At 38.1% G+C, this 11623-nt stretch overlaps 1 protein-coding gene across 1 annotated transcript; it reads left to right on the top strand.

Annotated features, from left to right (window-relative positions):
* Positions 1-236: 236 nt before the first annotated feature.
* On the top strand, positions 237-1010 carry LOC122655468 (LOB domain-containing protein 1-like). The gene is made up of 2 exons (XM_043849662.1): positions 237-530; positions 675-1010. The coding sequence occupies exons 1-2, from the start codon at positions 237-239 to the stop codon at positions 1008-1010; spliced, it is 630 nt and encodes a 209-aa protein (XP_043705597.1).
* Positions 1011-11623: the final 10613 nt, after the last annotated feature.

Genomic DNA, 11623 nt, shown 5'->3' with positions numbered 1-11623 from the left:
GATAGATACTTGCCCAGAAGCAACACTCACAATGTGGTATACTTTTTGGGAGTGTTTCTTACTCAATATTGAAATTTTTTACTCTAACACCAAGCACCCCTATTATTCTCTTCAGTCTTCCCCCACACCTGGCCAGAGGATCCATATAAGACCCTTTCCTCTCCTCACAGCAAGGCCAAATCTATCTTAATTATTCATCTCTAAATACATTCTCTTAATTAATCTCTTGCTAAGACATGGACTCAAATGAAGTCACCAATGCTATGATCCCATCTCCATTGTTCGCCTTTACTTCTACTTCATCATCTTCACTTGATCAATCTTCTCTTGGTCATCATCCATCTCATGAAGATGAATCTCCTCCTCCTTGTCCTCCTCTTGTCATTAGACCTTGTGCTGCTTGTAAAGGCCTCCGTCGAAGATGTGTTGCAACATGTATCCTGGCACCATACTTTCCCCCTACCCAACCCCTCAAGTTCTTGGCTGTGCATAAGGTATTTGGAGCTAGCAATGTCTTGAAATTCTTGCAGGTAAGCTACTGTCCCACATCGGCTACTAATTAGCCTACAACCCCCTTATACACATGGGAGTCTTGATCTTTACTTAAAAATTTCAAACTTTTGGGATGGAAACTTTACATGGTATCAGCCGTGCAACACTACTTGTGATTGCAGGGACTTCCAGAGTCTCAGAGGGCTGATGCGGTCGTTAGCATGGTCTACGAAGCAACAACAAGGATTAGAGACCCAGTGTATGGGTGTGCAGGTGTAATTTGCAATCTGCAGAAGCTTGTAAACCATCTTCAGATGGAGTTGGATATTACAAAGGCCCATCTTTTCAATATAACATGTCAACAGGAAAACCTTCCAGCGGCCATGTCATGCTTGGAAATGAAAGAAGCTCAACAGCCCAAATTGCAACAACCCTCATTCAAAGACTTCATATTTGGTGGTACTTCTACCTTCCAGAATTGCGAGAACTTATTAGAGGACAACTCATGGATGGTGTGAGATAGGGTAGTGGGGTGGTTACCTGCAGGGGACAAGAACCTGATTTTAATCTCTCGGACTTGCATTGTTCTTAAACTAGTTTGTCAAGGATCTAAGCCTCTAAGCTCTTTTTTTTTCTTTTTATTTTTTTTTTTCTTTCTCTTCCTCATCATCCCTCTCTGTCGGTAGGGGTGTAAATGAATAGCTGAAATCCGTTTCCGTTTCTGTGTCCGTATCCGTTTAGCATTATCCAAATCCGTCTGAAAGCTAAACGGATGTGGATACAGATAGGCTATAGCTATCCGAAAAGCTACATTTACATGTAAACGGATAAAATATCCGATCCATATCCATTTAGCACTATCCGAATCCGTCCGATAGCTAATCGAATGCGGATGCGGATATAGCACTATCCGAGCCGAATTCGATCCGTTTACAGCCCTATCTGTCGGCAACTAGGGTAAAATTCCAATTTAATAGATGCTGATTCTTCTAATTTTATGCTCAAAAGAGCAGTGATTGCTACATTATGTCGTCACTAATTCAAATATTAAATTTTTGGGTTTTTCAATTTAATTTTCAGCCTCTTATCATGAAAATGATGTATGGAGCTAATCACTTTGACATAATCGCCTGATATTCTCACAATTGGATAAAAGACCTATTGGGAAAAAGATCTCTGTCGAGGAGTGTGGTCTACACCACCACTCCCATGTGTCTATCTCTCTCCTCCTTAAAACAAGGGGGCAGAGGTGTCTTTTCATATGGGAGGAGAGAGATAGACTCATGGGAGTACTGGTGTGGAATTTTTCTCCTCTTAGGTTCCCTAACCGGTCAGGTTCGCAGGTTCCTCTCATAGGTGGGGCGGAAATGATGACCTCACCCCACCCGGGCAGTGTGTTCGGGCAGGGGGTGAGGTCATCATTTCAGCCCCCCCCCCCCCCCTATTAGAGGAACCTGGGAACTTGACCGGTCAGAGAACTTGAGAGGAGAACGATCCGCTGGTGTGGGCCACACTCCCCAATAGAGATCTTTTTCCCATAAAAATGTTAAAATTCTAAAATTTCATCTTCGGGTAAACATACCCATCTCTGGGTTCCATCGAAATTCGAATCCATTAACACCTGACAGTACCAACAAGTACTTTCATAAGGCTAAATGGGTACGGGGTATTACAAAATGGGTCATCTACCTTGCTTTGGCTTGACCCTTGGCATCCTGCTTGGATCCTCCTTAATAGGTATGAGGACCAATTCCATTATGATGCGGGTTCTTATATACTGGGTACATTGGAGTCTATCTTGATAGATGGCAGGTTGAATCCTGGCCTCTCCCCTTCAATGGATCATAGTTAGGTGGGGGGGAGGGGAGGGGGCAAGATCAGCTTGGGTCATTGTGAAGAGCCCTAACTCTAAGGTGACATGGGCACCCAATGTATGGTTCAAGAGTTGCATTCGTAGGCATTCAGCAACGGTTTGTAGGTACATGGTCAAAGGTCTTTTACTAAAGATCAGCTTATGAAGAGGAATGTTTTGTTAGCCTCCCTTAAATTTGTTCCTTTTTTCGGGTGGAGATTGAGAGGTCCTGCGAGTACAGTCATCATAGAAGCTCAGTGGATTGAGAAGAACTTCATAGAGGACTCTATTGGGAGCATTGCCAAATTGGCATTTGGAAGCACATCTCCCACATTTGGAAGGAGAGGAAATTTTGTTCATTTCGAAACAATAATAGGACGTTGCCATCTATCATTAGAGATATCCAAGCTGATGTTGTGGACTGGTGTGGGGCTGTTATTCCTAAGGGGATGAAATTCCCTAGAAACCGGCCTCTTCCTTGTCGGAGATGGAGTGTGAGCCCCTTATAGGTTTTTTAGGTGATGTTGGACTGTATCTTTCCCAATTGAAATTTTTTTTTGATACATATGGAAGCTTGGGATATTTTGGTCATTTCTGTTAACATCTAATAGCGCCATTTGCACTTGGGGTATACCCTAAACTTAATTTTTATTTTTTACATCTTAGATATCTCAAATGTAGTTTTCTAAATGTCACTACCTTAAATATAGTTACCCTCAATGTTAGATACCTCATGTGTAATTTACCCAATTAAATTTTACTTCACCTGTCAAATAAGTTACTTGGATTTGAATAGGATATTCTGATAATCTAATGGATCTATTGAAAAGTTTAAATACAATATTTGTTAGATTTTTAACTTAGTTGCATAATCACGATTACAAAAAAAAAAAAAAAAAAAAAATTATTTTCATTTTTAAGTTATTAAACTTTCTTTCATTGTAGTCCAATTGATTTTAAGAGTCCAATATCAAACATATATTAGTACAGTTAAAATAATATTCACACTGTCGGACCAATAATTTCATAGCAGCCATGGCGAGTGTCCTTAGAATTCTACAGGTGAAGGTCTGTTGCCGTAGCCCGAAGAGATGGTGGGAGTTCAGGCGGGTAGGGAGTCCAATGTTGACCCCACTGCTGAGCCTGTAGGTGGTACCAGCCCCTTGCACAGTTGCAGGCCTGAGCCTTTCCATTCTCATGATTCTGAATAATGTAGGTCTGAGAGATTATGTCCTAAAGCAATGATACTGTTACGTGCGTTGATCTTGGTGGAGAGAAAATAGATTAAAAAGAGAAAAATATGAGAGAAGCTACAAGAGATAGAGAAAAAAATAGGGATTTTTGCTTTATCGACGAAGCATTGGGAGGCCGTCAATCCTCTCTCAAGATAAACTCAAGAATTAATTTAGAATTTTTCAGTCTTATCTTCTATTTCATATTAGCCTTGTAAATCAAACACGGGCCAGGCCCGGTCCAAGCCGCCCACAAGGGGTAGGCCAGACCCGACCTGACCCACTGCACGTGGAGAGAACCAACCACTTAAGTGGCTGGGTCTCTTCCCCCCTCTTTGGTCGATTCCCAGTGGGAGTCTACTAAGGGGCAGGGTCTTAGGGTTTTGGCTTTAAATAGAAAACATGTAACCCTAAGACTAGATCATCTGAGAAACCAAATTCTCCCTCTGTCCAATATTTTGTGTTCTCTTTGGGATTCCATCTCTTCCCAGGGATTTGTGGTGTGGAGTTTTCTGAGGAGAAACCTATTGTAATTGTGAAGATTCGTTCATGTGCTCATAACCATAAGCTCGGTTCTTGATTTTTCTTCCGCTGTCTTTTCGTACATATTTAGGTATGATCCAACCTTGAACTATTTGGATCTTGGATTATGTGAATTAACAAGTCTATTAAATAGTCAAAGCCGAACAAGTAGTTATAACTCCACCCTTAATAATTACCTAAATAACTATAACAATGTACGTAATAGTTACAATGGAGTCACAGTTAATCAGCTTGAGTGAAATCTGATTGAGTTGATTAATCTTACCGGATATCCATCTCCAGCTCACCTCTCTTATCTCAGTTTCCATATTTGTTACTCGATTAATCTTACCGGATATCCATCTCCAGCTCACCTCTCTTATCTCATTGTCCATATTTGTTGTAATCTTCCCTTGTAATTAGGAGTAGATTGAGTCATTCTTTTGTATACATATTTCATATATTGAATAAAATATTTAAGTGATTGTGTCCATATTGGATACTCACATTAACAGTTAACTTACACTCCCTCTTTGTTACCATTCACACAATATTTAAATCTGGTAGAAAGGATATCTAAATCCCTCTGTCATCGAAAGGAAGGACTAGTGAGTTGTCTCATGAGAAGTTTTCACAATTTTGGAAAGAGTAAGGAGTACCACAAAACCCGAAGTCTTCCAGTGATGAGGACATCGTTGCAATGTACGTGGGCAGTTGAGCTTCTTTCATTTTCATGCATGTGTTGGTCGCTTGTAGGTTTTTCTATTTACATGTTATATTGAGAGAAGTTGAGCCTTCGCAGTAGCCAACTTCATTTGAAGCTAGTCCCATGCATGAATGTGTGGAGTTCGGTTTCTCTGCATGTACCAACAGATGAACGTACATGTCAGAGCCAACTACCTGTCTTGTTTTTGTCATTTACAAGGAGAGGAGGTGTTTTTAAGAAAACAAAATTAAAATGTGATTGATTCTGAAGATATACGTTCACCTATTGGTACGTGCAGATGATCCATTCTCGGCACCACGGGTGTCTAATAAGGCTAGCTGTAAACGGATCAGATTCGGCTCGGATAGTGCTATATCCGCATCCGCATCCTATTAGCTATCGAACGGATTCGGACAGTGCTAAATGGATACGGACATGGATACGGATCAGATATTATATCCATTTACATGTAAATATAGCTTTTTGGATAGCTATAGCCTATCCGTATCCACATTCGTTTAGCTTTCGGACGAATCCGAATAATGCTAAATAGATACAGAAACGGATTTTGACTATTCATTTACACCCCTAGTCTCTAATCCTTGTTGTCTCCTTGTAGACCATGCTATCCTCCGCAACAGGCGTCTGAGGTTCTAGAATTATTCCCTGTAATCACAAGTACAGGGAATGATTTACATGCACGATACGAAAATGTTGAGGTCATAGCATTGATGACTTCATGTAAGTCCATATCTTAGCAAACAAGCAAGCAAGAGAAAAATCAAGTAATCGTAGAAAGCAAGAGATTAAATGAGCATTAATAGACAAGAAGCAAACAAAGATTCAAGTGAAGAATAAAATGGATCATCAGATCTTGGGAAGAGAGAGAGAAGGGTGCGAGGTGTTGATTTATATGTGATTAATTAGTAGCGAAGCATGTGGAGTTTAGGGTTACATAGCTATCAAAGTCACCTAAATTTCAACCCTTATTAGAGACTCTGAATCAAAATTTTCAAACGTTGAAACGTTTTTGGGGAAGGAAGACCTTGGGATCCAATACATTCTCTTTTTTTTTTTTTTTTTTTTTTAATTTTATTTTATTGGATGTGGTTGTGCATGTGCTTATGCTGAGTCTGCTGACGCTATAAACTCATTTTCTAGCTCTCTGTTGGAGACGACAAGCAAAAGGGAACACTTTGTGAGACGGAGAGTTTTTCAGGAAATAGTGAAAAATCTCTGATTCTCTCGGGTGGATATTAATTTTGCCAAACAATGGTAAATTCATTGCATTGTGCGTGATTGTTTGTTTAGGTTCTTCCTCGTGGTTGTGCATTCGTCCCCAATACCCTTAACTAGAATCGCTACATATGATCACATTGGAAAAACATTACAGTTAGGACTATGCATAGTTCAAGGGTGTTAAATTAAAACCAGATTAATGAAAATCGAAACCGAAACCTAAACTAGACCGAATAAGTTGAATCGAACTTAACTGAATAAATTTGGTTTTGAATATAGTATCCCAATTGGATTTGATTCAATTTCAATTCCATTATAGGAACTGTCGGTTCCTATTGAAATTGAACTGAATTGAGATACTAGTATATTAAATTAATAGTAATATATTATAGCATATCAATAAATTATAATACTAATATATTATACTGTATATAATATATTAATATATAATATTTTGTATTACAATTATATTATAGTATACGAACCTAGTACATGAACTTTAATCGAACCGTTTAAGAACCAAAGTCGTAACTGAATAAGAATCAAAATCGAACGGAACCAAATACGTTTGATCATGAGTATCGATTTTTTCGAATTGATTTGATTTTGATTTACACCGACACTCTCTGAAACTGAACAAATAATCGAATAACTGGAACCGAACCGATCTATACCCATAGGTTCAAGGGATCAGGAGCGAATAAGTCAAACTTCCTCTATTCGAATAGAAATTGACGAAGTCGGATCCCAATTCCGGGTGATTTCAAACAACTGATTGATTCTTTGAATTTTAAGGTTCTAGATAATTCAAAATTTGATTTGAGTGAGGCTTCCAAACGGAAATTCATGCACCAGAAACTAAACAATACATTGTTTTTTCAAATTCAAAAAAAAAATTTCTTGACATCCAAACAACAAAACTATGTTTGTTGCCAAGAAAGAAAAAAAAAAATCAATTTTTTTTCTTTAATATGATGAGAGAACTAGAGAAATCATAAATCAATCATTATATCATCATTGTTTTTATTTTATTAAATTTTTTTTTCTTTTCATTTTTTGGACAATCAATCTTTTTCTGTTTCTTGGTAAGAAGCTTCTTTCTTCTTATAGAGGAAAAATTTTGTTTACCTGGGCTTTTTCCAATAATGAACATGTGACCGATGTCCAAGTGTCCAACCCATCACAGACCTGGGCTTTTTTCAATTATTAACACGTGTCGGTGCCCGGTGTCCCACCCACCATAGAAATGACATGAGTTCATCATACGTCTCGATGCCTTCGTCATCATTTAATAATTCACGTAATCCCCCACCATAGAAATGACATGAGTTTAGACATCGTGTAGAAATTAACAAAGAGAACGTGCTTACAGTAATCATTCATTCATTCATTCATTCATTCACGAAGGTAATTGGAATGAATACCTTCTAGATTCGATTGGGTGTTTTGTATTTTGTTGCATGGGGGATTTATGTGGATTTTTTAAATATTAATGATCTACTGGAAATAGATCTTTATGGAATTATTCAAGGTTTGAATTTTATGAAAAAAGAGCAATATAATATAAAGGAAGTTTGGTACTGCAACAAAAGAATAGTGGAATTGATCAATCAGTCTTTCACTAATGTTCAAAAATTGTCATTGTTTCACTATTTACTCCAAGCTCACAAGGCCTTTGTTTCGAGTCAGTTTGTTTTTAAAGAGGATACCGAACTCTTTTTCCTGCTTTATGAACTAGTAAAATATATGTATATTAACAAAGAGTGTACACTACTCTCACATAGTATTGTACAATCTTTATATTTTCTTATTTAATATATGGGGCATTGTTCTTTATGCCGCAGTGCAGGCTGCGTCCAGGCACATGAGGATAGGTGCAATGATCACTCTGCCACCTAAGTGGCAGGCCCATGTGTCTGGGTGCAATCTACGTTGTAGCATAGAGAACATTCTCCATTAATATATATGTTTATTTTTCATAGAAATTTTTTTTTTTTTAAGTACCTACGTTTCCTTTCTGTCTAGTAAAAATTCAAAAAAAAAAAAAAAAAATATATATATATATATATATATATATATATATATATATATATTTTGTTGGATAAGAATCCAAAATCAAAATGAGTTACATGTAAACAGCCACCCAAATAGCCAATAGAGACCATAGGTAGTTGTGAATACGTAAAACTTTTGAATAACCAATTTGATTGACCAATTGGGAAAAGTGCCTCTTAGTGTGGTGGTGTCATCCCTAAAGACCTAGTATGGGCTCTTGGTAGATTGGATCCTCTCTCTATTCATGGGCTGGTGGGGCCCAAGGATCACAGCTGTTTTTTAATTAGGCCGAAGCCACTGTAGCTCTTTTGAACCCTGGTTGCTCAATTAGGACTACTCGAAGGAGGTATCGGAGGTACAGTTTCAACCTTTCAACAGAGGCAAATGGCATATATATGTCTAGACTATATATAGAGTATATATTAGATAGGGATAGGGATAGGGTGTTTCAACCTTAATTTCCACATATATAAGTATATATTAGATAGGGATAGGGATCATAGGGATAGGGATAGGGATAGGGATAGGGTGTTTCAACCTTAATTTCCACATATATAAGTATATATTAGATAGGGATAGGGAACATAGGGATAGGGATAGGAATAGGGTGTTTCAACCTTAATTTCCACAAAGACAAAATACCTCATCCTTATTACATCAACTTCATGCTGAAAACGATTAACTAATCTATCTCTTGGATATGTGCCCATCAAATCGGTTCATATTAATAAATTGTTTATTTTATTTCATGTCATGGCATATATTTTATTGGGATTCACAAGTTATTCTATGGGTTTTCATCCAAAATGGTTTTCGGCTAAGGATAGGATCAGACTTCATGTTCATATGGTCATCACATTGTATGTAGCTAGAAATGTGTTTTTGATACATAAATGTAGGTACACGTATTGTATGTATATGGAAAAGAATCTGATCAGAATCTTGCATGTACTAAGGGTAGAGGTTAGAGAATTAAGGTTTTTGATATCTTATATACATATAAGAGTTGTACTTATTCAATAGTGAAGAATGGAGAACCGAATTTGCTTTTAGCAGACACCCGGAGTGTATAAACCTTTGAAACCACGACGAGTGATTACTAGATCTTTGAAAAGTTGCAGCTTTCCCCTTGAAACTACAGAGAGTTTCACTATAGTCTGGTAGAACTGTAGCTTTCCCCTTTGCATTATCTTTTTCTCTTGTATTTGTGTTACCCGGTTACATGCCTGGTAGAGTGTGTTCTCGATTCTTCCCATCCGTAGCTTCCAACGAGGCTGCATCAGCATGACCAAGGTTCTACCCCCACCATCCATGAGAATAGATTATCCTCTAGAAAATCTATCTGAGAGTGGCCCTAGACGATGATGAGCTCAGAATCTACCCAAAGTATGGAAGTGGTTCCTTCTTATAGTTCAAAGTGTCCCCCTTACCCCCAAGCAGTGTTCTCAACTTCCAAGATGATACAAGTGGTTAAAATGAACCCAAATGATTTTTAAAATAATGGTCAATGGTTTTTACACATTTAGGTAGACCTAGACTAACCCCATAACTAGCTACAGTACCCCCTGGTGCTGCACATGGACCAGGTACATCCTGTCCTAAAATATAACCCGGCTATGCCATCCAAACGGCACTCGATGCACTTCATTCGGTGTCGTTTTGTAAAAAACCGCCATCTGAATTGTACTCCATGCCGTTTTGATCATCACATGTCATTTTGGCAAAAATCCAGGGATCTTGCGAGTCCTACAGCGAGATTCAGCTTGACTCCCAATTCTTCAACCTTAGCACGCCTTAGACACTCTTTAGGACTCACAAAGACCTTCCACAAGACCCTAGAAACCTTCCTTTGGCAGATCGAAGCGATTCCCTTCCATCAAAATCTAGGTTCAACCCTTCTTCTTATGGTAAGAAGATCCCCTTTAATTGGAAGTTGAGAACCCATACCTTACTCGGTTTTGGGAAACTTACATTATAAATAGATCACCTCTTACACGTTTTGGGGGATTTTGACATAATTCATATGATTCGATCTAATGAATTGAGAGAGTTTTGACACATTTTATTATGATTGTGGTATGTTTTGGAGCTAAATTAAGTTGTTGTGCTGCAGTAATTGTTCCGACTTGAAGACTCTCTAATTTGAGTCCAAGACACTCAAACGATTTTCCTTCCTTCATGAAAGTTGTAGACAGTTACTTCCTCTTCCTTTCAATTATTATTTTGGGATTTTCCTATGATTTTATATCTTTTTTCTACTGAGCACACGTCATTGCTACCTTCTATGGGGCAGCGGTATTGTGTAGAGCTATATTATTTTTAGTTTAGTTTTTCTCAAGAACTCTTTCCAACAGTCTTTTCCCCAGTAGTTTAGGAGTATTTTTAACCCCTTTTAGATCTTTTAGGATTAATTTGATATTTCTCCTTGATTTTTCATTAAGAATAAGTTGTTTCCATTGTTTTGGTTAATCGAAGTTTTCATCGCTTTTGTCTTTCTTTTGATCTTTGATCTATTATTTTCTTTCAAAATTCTTTGATCTCTTTAATGGTTTCATTGCATTTTCATTGTTGTTTAAGCGAATTTTCTTTGTCATAGGGTTTTAGATCCTTGTCCCTTTCTTTTTCATGTTTTTCACTCTCGTTAGGCTAAATTGGCACCAATGGTATTTTTGTAATTTCCCATGCATGAATTTTTCTTCATTTATTTATATTATTTCTGATGTCATACCTGCTGTTCATTATGCCTATCATGCTTATATTCTTGTTTGCCATACTTGCTATGAATTTCTATGATTTATGTTCCATATTGCTTGTTCTCCATTTAAATGCTTTGGATGGTAATTCTGTAATTTTTAGCATGTATGAATGATTTTCAACATGTTAAGTATACAATATGTTGCGTCAAGAAATCGCTCAGCGGTCCTTCGAGTGTCGTAATCTACAAAAAATCCTGGGGTGACAAAGGAGAACCAGTGTGGTTCCGGCCTATGACTCTCCGATGCCTAAGTTAGATCTCTCTGAGCAAACAAATGAATGAATAGTAGTATTCAAGGTGAGTTCAGATGTCCCCTGATGGGGTTGTGTAGCTTGCCTTTTATAGTAGTGTATGGCGGTGTGGAGAGTCCCAGTTGATGTAGAGTGTTTGCCGTAGGTGATAGAGTCCCTGAATTGTAGGGTTTATCATTGCTAGGTTGTCTTCCCATGAGATATGGTGTCACGGTAGACCTAGTAGTCGTCTTCCTGAGAAACGCAGTGTCCTTGATTGACTTGGTAGTTGCCTTCCTTAGAGACGTGGTGTCTTTGGAAGTTGTCTTCCTGTGGGCGTAGTGTCCTGGTGGCCTTAGTAATCTTGATGGATAGATTCATCTACGTGGTAAATGAAGTTATGAGTCCATTCACTCCACGTGACTAGATAGGCGGTGGCCTAGAGTCCTTGGCGATGTTGTCTTGTTGATGGCGATCCGAGGGAGCTTGTACTTGGAGATGACGTGTTGGGGGAAGCCATGCCCAGGGATGACATGTTCG

This window comes from Telopea speciosissima, chromosome 3 (assembly GCF_018873765.1).
Source record: "Telopea speciosissima isolate NSW1024214 ecotype Mountain lineage chromosome 3, Tspe_v1, whole genome shotgun sequence".
Lineage (NCBI taxonomy): Eukaryota > Viridiplantae > Streptophyta > Magnoliopsida > Proteales > Proteaceae > Telopea > Telopea speciosissima.
The sequence above is the reverse complement of the archived record's forward strand: the minus strand, read 5'-3'. Positions and strand labels throughout refer to the sequence as shown.